This window comes from Physeter macrocephalus, chromosome 19 (assembly GCF_002837175.3).
Source record: "Physeter macrocephalus isolate SW-GA chromosome 19, ASM283717v5, whole genome shotgun sequence".
NCBI lineage: Eukaryota > Metazoa > Chordata > Mammalia > Artiodactyla > Physeteridae > Physeter > Physeter macrocephalus.
In genome coordinates, this window is record NC_041232.1 from 17,784,880 (window position 1) to 17,804,397 (window position 19,518).

General features: G+C 41.8%; 2 protein-coding genes across 2 annotated transcripts in view; both read left to right on the forward strand.

The window, feature by feature from the left end:
* Positions 1 to 532: 532 nt before the first annotated feature.
* Positions 533 to 19,518, forward strand: part of ANAPC7 (anaphase promoting complex subunit 7) — a 24,735-nt gene continuing 5,749 nt past the window's right edge. The window contains exons 1-8 of the mRNA XM_007104216.4: positions 533 to 727; positions 4,707 to 4,893; positions 8,573 to 8,692; positions 13,471 to 13,582; positions 13,893 to 14,046; positions 14,793 to 14,935; positions 17,094 to 17,211; positions 18,070 to 18,266. Coding sequence (XP_007104278.3) covers positions 627 to 727; positions 4,707 to 4,893; positions 8,573 to 8,692; positions 13,471 to 13,582; positions 13,893 to 14,046; positions 14,793 to 14,935; positions 17,094 to 17,211; positions 18,070 to 18,266 — 1,132 coding nt within the window. The 5' untranslated portion in view covers positions 533 to 626. The remainder of the gene's footprint in view (positions 728 to 4,706; positions 4,894 to 8,572; positions 8,693 to 13,470; positions 13,583 to 13,892; positions 14,047 to 14,792; positions 14,936 to 17,093; positions 17,212 to 18,069; positions 18,267 to 19,518) is intronic.
* LOC102984538 (cold-inducible RNA-binding protein-like) lies at positions 10,793 to 11,634 on the forward strand. The gene has a single exon (XM_055080393.1). It carries the CDS (start codon positions 10,849 to 10,851, stop codon positions 11,149 to 11,151), a length of 303 nt encoding a protein of 100 aa, XP_054936368.1. The 5' UTR covers positions 10,793 to 10,848; the 3' UTR covers positions 11,152 to 11,634.

Genomic DNA, 19,518 nt, shown 5'->3' on the forward strand with positions numbered 1-19,518 from the left:
GAGTAATTTCCCATGGTAAAAATACGTCCTTTTGCACGCGAAGAGTGAAGCCTGACTCCCAAAGCTACACGCAACACCTGAGGAGAGGGGGCGTGGCGCTTTCAACCTTAGCGCTCGTGCTAGACTAAAAGCAGTTAGGACTGCCCCTGGCGCCTGACTAAAATATCTAATTCCAGCTGTCGGGGATTTTTTTCCCCCGCATCCTACTAGTATATTAACTTTTATTTATGATAAATGTCCATACATTTTTATTAATTTCTGAGCGTCCTCTCAGACTCATTTCAATTGGGCATGCATTCGTCCTGAGTTGCCTTTTGTCCAGAGCCCATTGTAAGCCCTCCATAAAGTTTGCATCTTAGAATGATGATGTAACTTTTGCTAAAAACAACCGCTCACCCCCACCCCAAACCAAATCGTACCACCTCACAGGGGACTTGGCGGGGAAGGAACTGAAGGTTTTGTTTTTGTTTTCGTTTTTCTCAGGCATTTCGGTAGCTACCTATAATTCTGGGGGCGGTGCCGCGTGTAGACCCGATGGACCCTGGCGAGGCGGCCATTTTGGAGTCTTCCCGAAAGAACTTCAACTGGCTCTTCGCGCTGGTACCGCGGCGGCCTTGCTGGGCAGAATGAATGTGATAGACCACTTGCGAGACATGGCGGCAGCGGGGCTGCACTCCAACGTGCGGCTCCTCAGCAGCTTGTTACTTACGATGAGTAATAACAACCCGTGAGTTGAGGCGGGGAGCGGCCTGGGGCTGAGGAGAGAGCGGAGCCGGTTTGGGAGCGGGGGCTGAGGGGACCTGGGGATTGGCGGGAAGGAGCGAGCGGCTGCGGGCCCCAGCTGAGGTTCCGAGGTCAGCGAGGGCCTCGTCGGGCGGAGCCGACTTAGGAACGAAGTTGAGTTCACTGGGTCCCCGCGTTGTGCCCGGCGCTGGGATGCGCTCCCTGCGGGGGTTGCGGCGAGCGGCTGCTTCGAGAAACGGAAGACGGGGGCTCTGAGGACCACCCTGGCGAGGGTTTCCCGAAAGTTGGGAGCAGAGGTTTTCCTGAGGAACTTGTCGCCGGGCATAGCGACTGTCACATCGCTGGGCTGACTCATCCCTTCCCAGCTCCTTCCCGAAGAACGTTTTCTCGCTCGCCGAGGCTCAAAGAAGCCCAGTCCCCTGGTTTTAGACCCTTGTCCTGCATTTGAGATTGATTTTTTCCCTGGGTGTGTCAGTAGGGTTTACTTTCTCGTCCCTGCAAACACCTGAAAACGGGAGACTTCCTTGATGGTTGAGAGTGGCGCCTTTTTAAGGACTCGCAGTGCCCTTTTCACGTTTCCAAAGCTGCCGCTTATGGAGTCGTATTGCGGATGAAGCACAGGGCTATTTCCAGCCTTGAGTGCATGTCGCCCCTGTGCTTAAATTTCTCCCTTTTGGTTAAATTAAAATTCCTTCCCACGGCCTACAAAGGCCAAACATCTGTCTCACTCTGTCTGTGCTCCAGCTTCCCTGGCTCTTCTTTCTGTTACTTGAACACACCAAGCTCGTTCTCAACTCAGGGGTTTTACATTTGCGGTTCTGCTTAGAGTCCTCGCTTTAGAGCTGCCTCCTCATTTAGGTTTCAGCTCAGATATCCCTCCTGGAGAACTTTTTTTTTTTAATTTTTTTTTTTTTTTACAGCAGATTCTTATTAGTTATCTGTTTTATACATATTAGTGTATATATGTCAATCCCAATCTCCCAATTCATCCTACATCCCACCACTTTCCCACCTTGGCGTCCATACGTTTGTTTTCTGCTAATGTGTCTCACTTTCTGCCTTGCAGACCGGTTCATCTGTACCATTTTTCTAGGTTCCACATATATGCGTTAATATATTTTTCTCTTTCTGACTTACTTCACTCTGTATGACAGTCTCCCTCCTAGAGAACTCTTGTCCGGCCACCAGAATTGTCCCTTACCCTCACCATTCTATCCCTTTGCCCTGTTTTATATTCTACATCACTCTTTTTTTTTTTTTAACCAAGATATAATTGACATACTAGTCTCAGGTGTACAACATAATGATTCGATATTTGTCTGTATTGTGAAATGATCATCATAGTAAGTCTGGCTAACATCTGTCACCTCACATAGTTACAGAAAAATGTTTTTTCTATGATAGGAACTTTTAAGATCTATGTTCTTCATCACTTAACACCTAATGAAATCAGCACAGTGCCTGTGTGCAGTAAGCACTCGAACGTTTATTGAAGGTGCTAAGGAAATACGGGCAACCTCAGGAAGGTGAAATACCATGTTCAGGTTCACACATCTAGTAAGTGGAAGAGCCGCAGTGTCTGGATTTTGGTGCTTCTGACTCTAAAGTCTCCATTCTGACCCACCACAGTCTACTGCTTCTAAATGGCATTGTAATCTTCTACTCAGGGTGGACCCATTTGCATTTGGCCTGCTCTGGAAGCTGTCTGGGCCACTTAAGGGTGTTGCAGCTGTTGCTACCTATTTCATTTCCATTAGTGCTTTTGGATCTTACTACGGGAGACCCATCATTTTACCACCATCCACTTAGTGTTGACAGTGAGGATCCCTGGTCTCTGTTGGCCTTCTTTGTTCATTCTGGAGCCTTTCACCTGGTTCTGAGTGATTTGTCAAAGCATACAGTGTCTACCATTGGGAATTTATGCACCAGTTAGTCATTATTCTTGGTTCTTGAAGATGTTACAGGATAGTTAGGAGGAGTTTGGTCCTTTGATTAGACTTGACCCGTTCTTCTTTATATTAGGCTAAACTGGCAGTTTCCTTCCTAGCTTCAGGAGGTGTTTAAATTCTGACCTTTATCATTTATATTTTAATATTTCTTAATTGACAATACACACCTTAAAAAAAAATCAAACAGTACTGAAGGGGTATGCAGATAAGTGTCTGCCCCTGAGTCTTGAACCTCACCCCACTATTTCCCTTCTCCAGAGGCAACAACTTAACCGTTTTTCATGTATGATTTCAGAGATAACTTATGCATGCATAAGTAGGCATGTATGTTACAATATATAAACATCTGCATCCTTTCTGTGTAGTATTTCTATCAAATCAACCATTTTCTTTCACATCTTATTTCTCACTAAATGTATAGAATCTCAGAGTTGGAAGAGATCTCAAGTATCTGGACTGTATCTTTCAGTCCTTGACTTTCCTTTGTAACTTTATATCCAGTGTTTAGCCTACCTATCCTTTTTTTAAATTATTTTTTTACTAAGATAAAATTTACATGCCATCAGATTCACCCTTTTAAAGAATACATTTCTGTGGTTTCAAGTACATTCACAGAGTTGTACAACTGTCACCACTGTCTATTCCAAAGCATTTTCATTACCTCCAAAAAAAACCCCAAATGTATTAGTAGTCACTCACCAATTCCACTTGCCCCAGCCCCTGGCAACTACTAATCTATGGTACCTATTCTTGAGTATCCTTCATTTGCTGAGCAGTTAACCATCTACAGAGTTCTTTGACTCTGACTGTTCTTTCATTTTAAGTGGCTGTAGCTTTTCCCTGTCAATGAAAAAATGTAAACTCTAACTGGGGGAAGGATGGGATTGGAGATTAAAAATACAAGTTTCCCGTTAAGATTGGTGGCCAGTCCTGGGCACTTACAACACTTGTGAGCAATATTCAAGGTTAAAGAAAAGGTTCTGAAATGTATTGGTTCCGTTACGCTGTCCTTAAACCCCTGAGACTCAAGGAAGTAAAAATTCTTGTTGGTGAAGTTTACTTCGGTATGTAAAAAAAAAAAAAAAAAAAAAAACAAAAAACCTTTCATCAAATAAGGCTAATCCTTTCTCATTCTTTTTTTTTTTTTTCTCTCTCATTCTGCTCCACTCTGTCCCACTGGCTTATCCTAGTCTATTCCCATACTTCAGTATTTTAGTATTCCCATTTTCTTCAGTATTTGAAGAGTTTTAAGTACCCTCCAAACCTCTTTTTGTTCAGCACTTAGCTAAAAAGGATTCAGAGTGGTGAGTTTCTCTTTTCCAGGTTCTTTAACCCTTCTTTGGTAATATTTAGTGATATTAGTTCAGTCATGATTGCTCTCTTTTGTCTGTATTACCCTAAAAATTGATGTTAATATGAGAGTTATGGATATATATCAGACTCTTCAATTAAGAGGGCTTGGGTTAAAGAAGGGGAGGAAAAGTTACACAGTTGACCCTTGAACAACTTTCAGGGGAGGGGAGGGGGTGCCAACCCTCCCCACAGTCAAAAATCCACGTATAAGTTATAGTTGGCCCTTTATATATGCATTTCCTCCATATCTGCAGTTCTGCATACACAGATTCAACCAAGGGTGGTGTAGTACTGTAGTGTGTGCTATTGAAAGAAATCTATACATATAGGTGGACCCTTGTAATTCAAACCTGGTTTGTTCAAGGGTCAACTGTATTACATTTCTCTTTGTATATCTCTGTATTACTGAATTTGATTTAGGTGTATCATTGTTTTTATAGTAAAGAGAACAATTTAAGGCAATTTCCTACATGTGTTGACCATATTGACATGAAGTATGACTCCTGCCTCTTTTTTGGGGGACTAGCACTTAAGGTAAATTTACTTTTTTGTAAACTTGTCAACACAAGGTGTATTAGGCTTATATAGACACTAAGGAGAGCGTTCTTTCTAACATTTCAAAACAGCCCATGTAGGGGGTACACTTTCTTTGTTTTCTAGTGAGTTATTCTCCCCATCTCAGAAGTACCAGCTTTTGGTGTATCATGCAGATTCTCTCTTTCACGATAAGGAATATCGGAATGCTGTGAGTAAGTATACTATGGCTTTACAGCAGAAGAAAGCCTTAAGTAAAACTTCAAAAGTGAGACCTTCAACTGGAAATTCTGCATCCACTCCGCAAAGTCAGGTAATTGGAGATAGATGTGTGATGTGTTTTTGGTTGGTTGGGTTGTTTTGACAGCAAGAGACGCTGAAGGAATTTGAAAGACTGCTGATTAGATGTAGAAGAAGTAAAATAAAATAATTTTAAAGGGGAGCTGACTGGAGAAACAAAGATGAAAAACCACTTAGATGCAAGAATGCATCCAACCAAGCACTAAGGGCTAGAAGCAAAGTTCACTCTATGGATGAATCTAAAAGTAGAATTAAATTTTAAATTAATTAGTTTAAAAATTAAATAGAATTATCTAGGCTCTAACCAAAGCCATTCATTGTTCCTTCCTTTTATTTTATTATTTATTTATTTATTGGCCGCACCACATGGCACGTGGGATCTTAGTTTCCCAACCAGGGATTGAACCTGCACCCCCTGCGTTAGAAGCGTGGAGTCTTAACCACTGGACCGCCAGGGAAGTCCCTGTTCCTCCCTTTTATACAAACAGAACTCAAAATCTAAAGTGTTTTTAATAATTTTAATGAAAGTACACTCTTAAAATGTAACTCAGTTTTTAGGATAGTGAGTACCTGGGGAAATTTATACAAAATAATCTTATGAATTCCTACTAGTTTTGGTTGCTTGATAATTAGTTAAATAAATGAAGGGTAAAAAATTATAATTTCACCATTTGACAGTCATCCCATTGCTAGAAATTAATCCTAATAGTAGATTCACAAAAGGTTTACAAGGGTATATAACTAAGGCTGTTTATTGTAGTATTGTTTATAATGGTAAGAAACTGGAAGCAAAAGTTTATCAGAGTGTAGTTAAATTATAATGTAGCCCTAGGATGGAATATGATGGAAATATTGAAGAAATGAAATATAGATGTGTATGTGCTGATGTGGAAAACACTGTGTATATTAGTAAAGAAAATAAGGTTTGAAACAATGTGTTCACTACTCTTTTTGTTTAAAGGGGATAGTTTATTTATTTTATTTTTATATTTTGGCCACACCACACGGCTTGCGGGACCAGGGATTGAACCTGGGCCCTCCCTGGCCCTGGGCAGTGAAAGCACGGAGTTCTAACCACTGAACTGCTAGGGAATTCCCTAAGGGGATAGTTTATAGTTATATAAGTATATCCTGGTGTATGCCTAAAATATATATATATGTGGTTAATATACATGAAAAATTTTCTGTGTGCGTGAAGGAAATACATTTAATGGGAAGCTTTAGGGAGAGGGGAACTTTGACTTTGCAGTTTGAATCTGTCTTTAAATTTAAATTATACATGCAACTTATATTTAAAAGGAGTGTCAGTAGAATGAGCTGGAAGTGAAATTATGAGTTGTTTTCTGTATTTTTCCACATTAAAAAAAGATACAAAGTAATATCGTTGCTTTTTTTAAAAAGCCTGTACATCTTCCTCTTGTTTTCTTTCTTTTTATGTAGAACCTTTGTTTTTGTTTTTTTTTAAACGAAGCTTTTTTTTTCTAAATTTATTTAATTTTTATTTATTTTTGGCAGCATTGGGTCTTCGTTGCTGCGCACGGGCTTTCTCTAGTTGCAGTGAGCAGGGGCTACCCTTCGTTGCGGTGTGCAGGCTTCTTCTCAGGCTCCAGGTGCACGGGCTTCAGCAGCTGTGGCTCACAGGCTCCAGAGCGAAGGCTCAGTAGTTGTGGCGCATGGGCTTAGTTGCTCCACGGCATGTGGGATCTTCCCGGATCAGGGTTCAAATCAGTGTCCTCTGCATTGGCAGGTGGATTCTTTTTTTTTTTTTTTTTTTTTTTGGTATGCAGGCCTCCCTCTGTTGTGGCCTCTCCCGTTGCGGAGCACAGGCTCCGGACGCGCAGGCTCATTGGCCATGGCTCACGGGCCCAGCCGCTCCGCGGCACGTGGGATCCTCCCAGACCGGGGCGCGAACCCGGTTCCCCTGCATCGGCAGGCGGACGCGCAACCACTGCGCCACCAGGGAAGCCCCTGGCAGGTGGATTCTTAACCACTGCGGCACCAGGGAAGCCCAGAACCTTTGTTTTTGTTATTAAAGAGCTGATTGCTAGGACTAATGTTTTCTGACACTGAATGTAAGTCGTGTATTATCCACACAGGATCATTCATAGAAGTAGTTAACTCTTTTTTTAAAATATATTTATTTTATTTATTTATTTTTGGCTTTGTTGGGTCTTAGTTGCAGCGAGTGGGGGCTGCTCTTTGTTACAGTGAGCAGGCTTCTCATTGCGGTGGCTTCTCTTGTTGCAGAGCATGGGCTCTAGGCATGTGGGCTTCAGTAGTTGTGGCTCGCAGGCTCAGTAGTTGTGGATTGCGGGCTCTAGAGCGCAGGCTCAGTAGGTGTGGCACACAGGCTTAGTTGCTCCACGGCATGTGGGATCTTCCCGGACCAGGGCTCGAACCCGTGTCCCCTGCATTGGGCAGATTCTTAACCACTGCGCCACCAGGGAAAGCCAGTAGTTAACTGTTTCTGAGCGCTCTGTATGCTTAGCACCATGCTGAACCTTCCATGTGAATTAAATACATTTAATCTTTAAAGAGTCTTTTAAAAAATTGACATACAATTCACAACATAAAATTCATAATTCAGTGGGTTTTAGTGTATTCACAGAATTGTACAACCATCAGTACTGTCTAACTCCAGAATATTTTCATCACCCTAGAAAAACCTTGTGCCCTTTATCTCCCCAGCCCCTGGGAATCACTAATCTTTCTGCCTCTGTGGATTTACCTATTCTGGACATTTTATATGAATGGAATTGTGCAATATGTGGCCTTTTGTGGCTGGCTTCTTTTACTTAGCATAATGGTTTCAAGGGTGATCCATGTTACAGCATGGAATAAAGAATCAATTCTTGGGCTTCCCTGGTGGCGCAGTGGTTGAGAGTCCGCCTGCCGATGCAGGGGACACGGGTTCGTGCCCCGGTCTGGGAGGATCCCACATGCCGCGGAGCGGCTGGGCCCGTGAGCCATGGCCGCTGAGCCCGCGCGTCCGGAGCCTGTGCTCCGCAGTGGGAGAGGCCACAACAGTGAGAGGCCCGCGTACCACAAAAAAAAAAAAAAAAAAAAGAATCAATTCTTTATTCCTTTTTATTGCAGAATAATATTCCATTGTATGGATATGCCATATTTTAACTATTCATTGGTTGATGGGCATTTGGGTTGTTTCCACTTTTTAAAATAATTAATTAATTTTTATTTGGCTGCATTGGGTCTTCGTTGCCGCACGTGGGCTTTCTCTAGTTGCGGTGAGCGGGGGCTACTCTTCGTTTCAGTGCATGGGCTTCTTGTTGCAGTGGCTTCTCTTGTTGCAGAGCCTGGGCTCTAGGTGCATGGGCTCAGTAGTTGTGGCTCGTGGACTCGAGTGCAGGCTCAGTAGTTGTGGCACACGGGCTTAGTTGCTCTGCAGCACGTGGAATCTTCCTGGACCAGGGCTCGAACCCATGTCCCCAGCATTGACAGGTGGATTCTTAACCACTGCGCCACCAGGGAAGCCCTGTTTCCACTTTTTATCTATTATTAATGCTGCTATGAACATTTGTATGCAGGTTTTTGTGTGGACATGTTTTCGGTTCTCTTGGCTGTATACATAAAGGCAGAGTTGCTGGGTCATATGGTAATTATGTTTAACGTTTTGAAGAACTGCTATACTGTTGAAGTAATATTTTGAAGAGGTGTTTTCATTTCCTCTTAAGTGTCTTCCATCTGAAATTGAAGTAAAATACAAAATGGCTGAATGTTACACAATGCTAAAACAAGATAAAGATGCCATTGCTATTCTTGATGGGATCCCTTCAAGACAAAGAACTCCCAAAGTAAGTTGAATTAACAACTTGTTACATATTTTTCTCTTCCCCAGTCCTTCCAACCCTCTTCTGCCATGTTTTCAGGGACTCCATCTGAACATTTTATCCTTGTCTCTAATTCCCACTTTGTTCCCCTGTTCTCCCTGTTTAGAGAGATGGAGGAGTGACTTTCTTATGAGACCCTGAAAATTCAGCTAATGAAAGAAAGTGGTAGCTGGAGAATAATATTACATGTGTTTATTTTTTGGTGTTTCTTATTGTAGGAAATATGATTTGCAATATACTTCCAGGTAGCAACAATACTTTTTAGAACCTCATTTTTTGCATTCTATAGGTATACCCATTTGATAATGTGTATTCCTTTCATTTTCGCAATTAAGACTACAAGATCCTTTTGTACTTATTTGTGTGTAGGATAGTATTTGTGTTTGATTTGTCAACATATTATAGTGTATAGAACACCTTCAACTGAAATCAAAAGTTCTGGTGTCTTGTCTGAGTTTAGGGCGTTCAAGCTGTGGGCAGTGTGAACTTGGCACAAGTCAAAAATCTGGCTTTACTTTTTTTTTTTTCCTTACTGAGGATAATGATACTTTTCCTGGTATAAATTAAGTTCATGTATGTGAGAATACTTTTTAAAAGTACTGTTGTATAAGGAGTATTATATTGCACATCTCTGATTACAGGTTTTTTGAAGTCCAGTTTAGAAAAACAATGAAAGTCTTAGCTCTTAGGAGTGAATTCACATCAGTATTTAATATTCTTCATACTCTCATGTCACCTACCGTCCTCATTTCATTGAAAAACTCTTCTGTGCAGTGTGTGCTTAACAATAAGGAATTTTATAGGTATGATGTCTATGTACATCTTCCTGCCCTTAAAAGAAAAGGAATCATAACCAGTAGGGACCTGGTGTATTTAGTTAGTGTTTTTTCACCCAGGTGTTACTGAGTTTTAAAAGTAAATAATCAAACTTTATGAGAACATGTTGAAGCATCTCCTCATGTTGAGGATTTATTTAATATTTTCTGAATATTCAAGAGTAAGCTATTTCCTCAGTATATTTTATGGTGATAGCTGTTATTAAAAACGTTTGTAAGTATATTATAGATTAACTTGTCTCATAAGCTGGGCGCTATATACTGAATTATGTTCTGGTACGCTATGAAAGTCTTACTCCAAGAATAATTTTTTTGTATATATAAAGAGTGTCTTCTTTTGGAAAATGCTGTTTTGATTATAAACTTTGCATGGTACCTACTCCTTATCTTATTGGAAATGTACCATAATTTCTTCCTTGATGACTTGAGGGAGCTCAGGGACATTTTTTAAAATGAGTAATGGCAAAGAAGCTGAGCTTTGTATCTAGCACTTTGGTGTTTACAGCCATCATTTCAGGAGAGACCAGAGGAGTCCACATATGTTAGGAGTACATATCTTTCATTCTTCATTCTGTAGAGCTGTTGTAGCCAGGAGCAAGCAAAGATGTGTGCCTCACACATAAACCTAGAATATTTACAGTTTTTCTTTCTTGTCCGTTAGGGAGTTAACTGGCTTCTCAGTCTGTGTAAAGGACAAGGAAGTGAGTCAAAATGAACGTCTGTTAATGTATGGTAAACACCGCCACACATTCTTTCACAATTTTAAAGGAAAATTCCAGTGTGAAATTATTATATCTTGGAAAATCTTCAACTTTTAAGAGAAACATACCAACAAACAATTTCTCAGTTTTTAGAACACGATGACTGCTTATGTTTGTAACTGGTAGAATGTGGCTTTAATGATGCCCCCAAGTAAGGATCTGTTTTAAAAAGACTTGACTTTCCTACTAGGTAGTACTCAAAACTCACTCTTTCAAAGTGTCAGGTAGTTTAAAGGGAATTTTAATATTTGTTGAGACAGATGGTCCATCCGTCATAGCTTGCTAATAACAAGCAGTCAGGAAAGGATATTAAATTTAATTCTTTTATTTTTTTTCAAGTATTGACACCAGCACTGGAGTTTTCCTTTAAGTACCTTTTTTTGCATTTCAACATAGCCTAAAATGGAAAATCTGAGGCCAAATAAAAAATAGTTTTGAGTCACTTTGCATGTTAGGAGCTTGGGCTGTTGTGCTGTGCCGTCTTCCGGCCTGCGCCAGGGACCTGCCCGACTCAGTGGCCACCATGGCATCACATGAAGGCAAGCTTTTCGTCGGAGGGCTGAGTTTTGACACCAACGAGCAGTTACTGGAGCAGGTCTTCTCAAAATATGGACAGATCTCAGAAGTGGTGGTCGTGAAAGACAGGGAGACCCAGCGATTGAGGGGCTTTGGGTTTGTCACCTTTGAGAACATCGACGATGCCAAGGATGCCATGATGGCCATGAATGAGAAGTCTGTGGATGGGCGGCAGATCTGCGTCGACCAGGCTGTCAAGTTGTCTGATAACCGATCCCGTGGGTACCGAGGTGGCTCTGCCGGGGGCTAGAGCTTCTTCCGTGGGGGCCAAGGCCGGGGCCGTGGGTTCTCCAGAGGAGGAGGGGACCGCGGCTACGGGGGGAGCCGGTTTGAGTCCAGGAGTGGGGGTTATGGAGGCTCCAGAGACTACTACAGCAGCCGGAGTCAGGGTGGCAGCTGCGGTGACCGGAGCTCGGGCGGGTCCTACAGAGACAGCTACGACAGTTATGCTACGCACAACGAGTAAAAATCCTTCCTGCTCGAGATCATCCTTCCAGTGGCTGTATATTTAAAGATTTTGGGAGCTCCGCTGAATCGTTATTGTGTAGTGATCACACCTCCTTGTACCCACTTTTGTAGTCTTACTGGTTCTGATCTTGTCAAACACAGCCTGACTGCTTCTGGCCCCCAGATGGCCTTGTTACTACACTTTGCTTTTTAAGGAAGCGCTGTCTGGTTTTGAGTCTTAAAAACGTTTTGAAGATCACTTCCAGTTTTACTTTTACCTTTTTACTGCGAGCCAAGAGTTTTTTTTTTTTTTTTTTTTTTTAGAAAATCACCAGGGGTTGTGAGAGTTTTGTTTTTTGTTTTCGGTTGTGTTGCTTTTTTTCTTTTTCTTTTCATTGGGGTCGGCCCCGTGAAGTTGGGTGCCCCGAGTCACTTCTCTTTGAGATTGAACAGACTCTGAATCTGCTCTTTGTCCAAAGCTGAGCAAGTTGTAGCTTTTTTGCAACTCGGTGTCACGTTTCTGAGTGTAGCGTGGTAGAACCGTGCAGGTGGCAGCAGAGCACCTGGACTGCCCTGGCCCGGGCGTCCACCTGTCCTGTGGGACCCACAGTAGACTTCCAGACATCCCCGAGAGGTTCTTGAAAATGTGTATTTATGTTGTCCTTTTTTGCCGGAAGGCGTACACACATCCCGTCAATGTTGTATCTGAAGGGGTGAAGGAATTCTTATACGCAGTTTTCTTTGGCTTCATGAAGCTGATTAAAAGACCATCTGAATGAAAAAAAAAAGTTTTATTTCTAGTATTCCATTATTTCATTGTTTGAATCAGTATGGATTAATGGCATACTAGATTTTTATATACTGTGAGTTCATAATTGGAACAGATGTTGATGTTCTTCATCTTCAGAGTAATTTTTAGTAAGTGTCTGGCATACCAAGCTACAGATAATTGAGGAGATTGGGGATTGGCTTTTTTTTTTCTTTTGTGCCCTCATGTTAACTGCTTCCTTAGGTTAATGATCTGGCAAACAATGTGTTCTATTTAATATCTGTTAATTTTAAATTGGAAAATTGTGTTTTTGTCTTTGTACTATTAAGAATATTTATCCCTTCCCTGTAACTTCTATATTCTTTGGAACTTTTAGGTATTCTCAAATTTTCCCTGTTGCATATTTAGGAAGCGTTTTTCTTTTTCTTTTTTTTTTTTTTTTTTTTTTTTTTTAACTAGAGCTTTTCTGAGTTACATATTTGAATTGTGCTAAAAATGCATTCACTAGATTTAAATAGTGTAGCTGATTTCAGGATCATCATCACCTCTAGAGGTCAGTTAGAGTTTGATTTTTGTAGCATTACTTTGATCAGTCAGTCAGTACCTGTGGGTCAAAGCTTTAAGCATTAGAAAGGCTAGAGTTTAGCTGCTAGACCAATTGTCAGAGAGAAGCCAAGTGTTTTACTTCTGTATCTGTCATTTCCTTTTTGGGGAAAATTAATCTGGTCTTTTTTAATTAGCTGTGTTAAGAATTCCTCACTTTCTCATGCTGTGATATTAATTGCATTTAGAATATGTAAACTTAAAAAATAAAATATGTAAACAAGCATTTTTAGGGTAGTTCATCTTCTGTCTTAAAAATCAAGGTAATTAGAATTCTGTAACATTTCTCAAATGAATGTTACTTCCATTTCCAGAGGCAGCATCTTGGGTCCAGATATTTTTGGACCTTTTGGCTGGGTAAGTGAGAGGAATTTGGGGGGAAATGGGAGGACATAGGAAAAGCAAAGTAGTAATTTCCTCTTTGGTTTGAAGAATGGGGTTGGGCTTTATTTCCACACGGTTTTGGGTATATTTTCCAGTAAAAAGTAGAAGAGCTGATGATAAAAACCAGGACTTATTGATCGTGAGATTTTGTTTTTTTTTTTGTTTGTTTGTTTGTTTTTGTTTGTTTTTTTTAAGGTTTTCAAAGTAACATTTATTTCTTAAAAGTTAACATGTGCATAATAGGAAACCAAAGAACACAATAAGCAAAAAACAAAGTCATCCATCATCACAAGCAGTTTACCATTTGATGTGGGGATTTTGTTTTTAAATATATACTTACCTTATTGTCTTTTCTTTTCATTACAGATAAACATGATGCTGGCAAACCTGTACAAGAAAGCTGGTCAGGAGCGACCTTCAGTCACCAGCTATAAGGAAGTACTGAGGCAGTGCCCATTAGCCCTTGATGCCATTCTAGGTACAGGTCATTCTCTCCCTATTTTCATGGAGTGTTTACTCTCTAAGATAATCTTGGCTGTACATTAGAATAACTTGATTTTTTTTAAAGTTGTCCATGCCTCACCTCCAGAGAGTGAGTCAATAGGTTACTATTGCCGTGTATTCTTTCACTGATCAAGAAATACTGTAGTTGTTCTGTCATATCCATCTTGCTTAGAATAGGGAAAGGGTTGCCTTATAACCTAGGGAAAGGGTAGCCTGTTGCTTTTTGCATTGTAGAAGAAGGATGCTATGCCTCACCTTCTTTCTCCTACTTTCTGTTGGATTAGGTTTGCTGTCCCTTTCTGTAAAAGGTGCAGAGGTGGCATCAATGACGATGAACGTGATCCAGACCTTGCCTAACTTAGACTGGCTCTCTGTGTGGATCAAAGCATATGCTTTTGTGCACATTGGTGACAACTCGAGAGCAATCAATACCATCTGGTGAGAGCCACAAAGTTAATTCAGTATTCCTGGGGCCCTTATATGGGGGTTTTATGTATATAAATTAGCAAAACAGAAAAATGGATGCTTATCTGTATTGGTATGCTTATTGGTATTACAGCCAGTTGTCCGTAGGCTTTGTTAGTCTGTTAATGTACTGAATGGTCCCAGATGTAATAGTCTCTTAAATGTAAACTTAGACCAAGTTTAGCTCTGTACTTGAAAAAGTAGTAACCCTTGCAAAACAGACGGCTTTAGTGTGTCATACTTGAACCTGGAAGAACATCTTTTTGGATGCCCCAGAAGCATAGTTTATTGCAGCATCTGACCTGGGTTGCCTCAGGACTGGGATTTTTCTTTCTAGTCAGGTAAAGTCCAAGGACAACAGAGTGGGGTTTGTGTTAGGCAAAGTCATTTGGTTGAATAATAAGTAGCTGTCACTTTGAATGACATTACATTTAACACCGTATAGTGTATGTTATCCTCTGAAAAACTGCAACCAGAAAGTTTCTAGGTAATGAGAGAGATTTCTGCTTTATTCTGTGTATTTACTACCCAATCTTATATAACTTTAAGTTAAAAAGCTCAGAATAAGAAAATCTAGTTACACTTTTTTTTTTAGTCTTTCCGTGTGAAAAATCTTGTACATACACAAAAGAAAATGGTGCCCATATACTCATCACCCAGATTCAACAACTAAGAGGATTTACAATAGATTTTAAGGTTCAATGTTTAATATCTTAAAGTTCACTAGAGAAAAAGTCCTTATTGAGAGATAACGTGGACCTACTGGGAAGCTTAGCAGATCTGTACTTCAGAGCTGGAGACAATAAAAACTCTGTCCTCAAGTTTGAACAGGCACAGATGTTGGATCCTTATCTGATAAAAGGTAAGTAATTCTTGGGACAGGATGGAGGTGGCTGTAGAGGGGCAAATCAGAAGATCGGGAGAAAATGTAACATGATCTTCTGATACAGTTTTTTGTAACAAATATTTTATAAAATTGATTAGAGTAGCCTTTTACCTTTTTTTTTTTTTTAGGCCTTGACAATGTCTCTGACACTTGGGTAATTCCATTTTGAGCAGTTGTTTTTGCTTGAATTCAAGTGTCATCTCCCCACAGATCATTATTTGGCTTTTTTTCTTTGGGGAGGGATCATAGCCCTTCCTTATGATTTACAGATTTATGATGTGCCTGACTGAGAATTTGGATGGCATCCCCAGAACCATATATCCTTTTAGGGAATTTAGCTTTACTGTGTCCTTAAATATAGTTAAAAAGGAGTAAGTGAACAGATACTAAGAAAGTGATCAGGTGGTTAAAGGAAGTAATTAGAAGTGAACAACAAAAAAATCATTGATTTAATAGAAGATTGCTGCTGAAGGAGGTAAGCCACAGGGACTTCCAAAGGATGGCTGTTGGGTGAGTGGCAGTGAGTGAAGGGTAATGTGCGCAGGAATAGTAGGAAATAAGGTTGGGTAGATAGGCTGAAGTCTGCTTGTAAAGGCCCAAAGAAGGTCATCAGAAAAACATGGCCTTGTGACAATAAACAGTTTTGTAGACTCTTTTTTTTTTTCTTTGAATAAATTTATTTATTTATTTATTCATTTTTGGTTGCGTTGGGTCTTCGTTGCTGTTCACAGGCTTTCTCTAGTTGTGGCGAGCAGGGGCTACTCTTCATTGTGGTGCACGGGCTTCTCATTGCAGTGGCTTCTCTTGTTGTGGAGCACGGGCTCTAGGCACGCAGGCTTCAGTAGTTGTGGCACGCAGGCTCAGTAGTTGTGGCATATGGGCTTAGTTGCTCCGCGGCATGTGGGATCTTCCCGGACCAGGGCTCTAACCTGTATCCCCTACATTGGCAGGTGGATTCTTAACCACTGTGCCACCAGGGAAGTCCCAGTTTTGTAGAGTCGACAGAGCAGGGAGGGGGAACTTCACAAGCATGTAGATGGGGAAACAGATCCAGAAAGATGAATTTGTTTGCCCAAGGTCCCCTCCTGCCCATTGTTACTCCTCTTTTTCAGACTGCCTGTGCCCACGATGAAAATGATGTTTTAGAAGTACTAGCCTGGCAGTAGTCAGCATCTTGGAGTTAGAAGCTCAGACCAGAGTCCAGGGGCCAGCGGGGAGAGTTGCAGTAATCTTGGTTTGAGAGGCATTTTCTTGGGAATCTGAAGGAATATTAAGGAATGGAGGGGAATGGTGGTAAGAGATGGGTGACAGCGAGCTTGGGGCCTTTTTTTAATAGAACAAGAGCGAAAATAAGGGGGTGGGGTGGGGGGTAGGGCTGGGAGATGATCTTAAATGAACTAGACTCCAGAAGGAACTAGATGCTTTTTCTAGAATAGGCTAACTTTTTCTGAGACCGTCATATTAAGTGTGTACTCCTGACTGTGTCTAGACCTGTTGGAAGAGAGAACTTAATTTGATGCCTTTATTGGGCCTTTTCTGGTTATGTGTTAGGATAGCTGTATTATCACGCCACAGGGTATAGGGACAAATAGTTGCTGAAAATAACAGGCTTTCAAATTGTGAGGCAGGTCCTTCTACTCTTAGTCTTTTTTTTTTTCCTAAAATAAATGTATTTATTTATTTTTATTTTTGGCTGTGTTGGGTCTTCATTTCTGTGCGAGGGCTTTCTCTAGTTGTGGCGAGCGGGGGCCACTCTTCATCGCGGTGTGCGGGCCTCTCACTGTTGTGGCCTCTCTTGTTGTGGAGCACAGGCTCCAGATGCGCAGGCTCAGTAGTTGTGGCTCACGGGCCCAGTTGCTCAGCGGCACGTGAGATCTTTCCAGACCAGGGCTCGAACCCGTGTCCCCTGCATTGGCAGGCAGATTCTCAACCACTGCGCCACCAGGGAATCCCTGTTTCGTCTTTTTAATAGTCATTCTGTAGGAAACTGGGAATGCTGGTGGGAGGAGCTCATGATGGTAGAGAGGGCTCAGACCCTTCAGGAGCTGGGGCCTCAGTGTGGACTCTGATGAAGGTTACAGCTCCTTCGGAAAAGACCCCTGCTGCTTTGTTTAATGAGCCTCTTCCTCTGTAGGAATGGATGTATATGGCTACCTCCTGGCACGAGAAGGGCGGCTGGAGGATGTGGAGAACCTTGGCTGCCGCCTTTTCAATATTTCTGATCAACATGCAGAACCCTGGGTGGTCTCTGGGTATGTTTATGCATTCCCTTTTCTCCCCAGTTTCAGTAGATTCTTTAGGAAATTGTGGTTCCTCCTCAATAGAATATAGATTTGAAAGCTCTGGTTTAAGGGATAATCAGCCTTGGAATCAAATCATGGTCTGCCTGTGGCTTTGGATACATCATTTACTTCTCTGAGTCTGTTTTCTCATTTGGAAAATGAGGCTAATACCCCTGCTTTATGGGGTAGGTGTTTACTGAGATAGTGAATGCATCATGCTCAGCACTGCACCTGCACACAGGCAGCCATCAGTGAGCAGGCCAGGAACTGTGCTGCTGTTATTAACTTGGCTTTACAAATTCTCTGAATGTCTCTGACCTGATAACATACCCAGATCGTCAGACTCTTTTTTTTTTTTTTTTTTTTTTTTTAATTTTATTATTATTTGGCTGTGTCGAGTCTTAGTTGCAGCTCATGGGCTCTTCGTTGCAGCATGTGAGCTTCTCTAGTTGTGGCCTGTGGGCTCAGTAGTTGCGGTGTGCGGGCTCTAGAGCATGCGGGCTTAGTTGTCCCACGGCATGTGGGATCTTAGTTCCCCAACCAGGGATTGGACCCATGTCCCCTGCATTGGAAGGCTGATTCTTAACCACTGGACCACCAGGGAAGTCCCCATTAGGTTCTTTTTTGTAATTTTTCCCTTGCATATCAAGATTTCTCCCTTAAAAATAAATATTCAGTAGATTCTTGTTCTGTTTTTTCACTAATATCTTAGGCTAAAGTTGTAAGGGGTTTGTAGTAAGGATCAGGTAGAGGGCCTTTTCTTTGATTTTCCTTTTCGAAGAAGTTTCTTTATGATCTTAGATAACTTTTGGTTGTTTTTTCCTCCAGGTGTCATAGCTTCTATAGCAAACGCTACTCCCGAGCCCTCTATTTAGGAGCCAAGGCCATTCAGCTGAACAGTAATAGTGTTCAAGCTTTGCTACTTAAGGGAGCAGCACTTAGAAACATGGGCAGAGTCCAAGAAGCAATTATCCACTTTCGGGAGGCTATACGTCTTGCACCTTGTCGCTTAGATTGTTATGAAGGTAAGATAAAAAAATATAGATGAATGGTGTGGATCTGTAGATGTGACGACAGCACTCAGATGGAAGGTTTTTTTGGACCTGCAGTTTCCAAAGTTTGTTGTACATTGGAGTCCTCTGGGGGAACTTTGAAAAATCCTGATGCTAGGTCACTCCAGTACTGTTTAAGTCAGAATATTTGCTGTTGGGATATAGGCATCAGTACTTTTTTAAGATCACAGGTAATGCCATTGTGCAGACATATTTGGGAACCACTGTATTAGGCATTGTAAATTCATTTAGGGCCGGACTTTTCACTCCATACTTTCAATCCATTTTTCCCATTTTTTGTTTCTGATTTTTGGTTAGGGTATAGTTGGGTTGGTTTTTTTGTCCTGTTTTGTTTCTCAAACGTGGCCCACTCATTAATGTGAGTTTCTCTGTGCTGGCACTGTGCTGGATTGCCTGGTACGTCTTTATTATTTTTTTTTTTCGGTACACGGGCCTCTCACTGTTGTGGCCTCTACCGCTGCGGAGCACAGGCTTCGGACACGCAGGCTCAGCGGCCGTGGCCCACGGGCCCAGCTGCTCCACGGCATGTGGGATCCTCCGGGACCGGGGCACGAACCCGCGCCCCCTGCATTGGCAGGCAGACTCTCAACCACTGCGCCACCAGGGAAGCCCTCTTTTTTTAAATATTTATTTATGTATTTGACTGTGCCAGGTCTTAGTTGCCGGGTGCGGGATCTTTAGTTGCAGCGTATGCAGGATCTAGTTCCCTGACCAGGGATTGAACCCAGGCCCCCTGCACTGGGAGCGCAGTCTTCACCACTGGACCACCAGGGAAGTCCATGTCTTTATTCTTTTTTACAGTTGTCTTACCTTGGGCCAGAAATATTACTCATAGGGTAGCTCAGCATCCATATGACAGTGTTGGTTGTGGGAACTGGTCAGTTCATTGTGACCTCTAGAGTAGGCATGATCAGGGTCAAACTTTGTTTTGTTATGTACTATTTTAAGTTCGTGTGAACTGCCCCTAGGAGTTCAAAGCTGTGCCAGCTTCAGCAGCATTTGGTGACTCAGTCAGAGACGTTAAAATAGATCTTACAAGATGCAGTTCCTCCAAAGCATTTTTTTTTTTTTTTTTTTTTTTTTTGCAGTACGCAAGCCTCTCACCGTTGTGGCCTCTCCCGTTGCGGAGCACAGGCTCCGGACGTGCAGGCTCAGCAGCCATAGCTCACAGGCCCAGCCGCTCTGCGGCGTGTGGGATCTTCCC

Coding starts and splice junctions, on each gene's coding strand:
- LOC102984538 (XM_055080393.1), top strand. CDS start 10,849: ATGGCATCACATGAAGGCAAGCTTTTCGTCGGAGGGCTGAGTTTTGAC.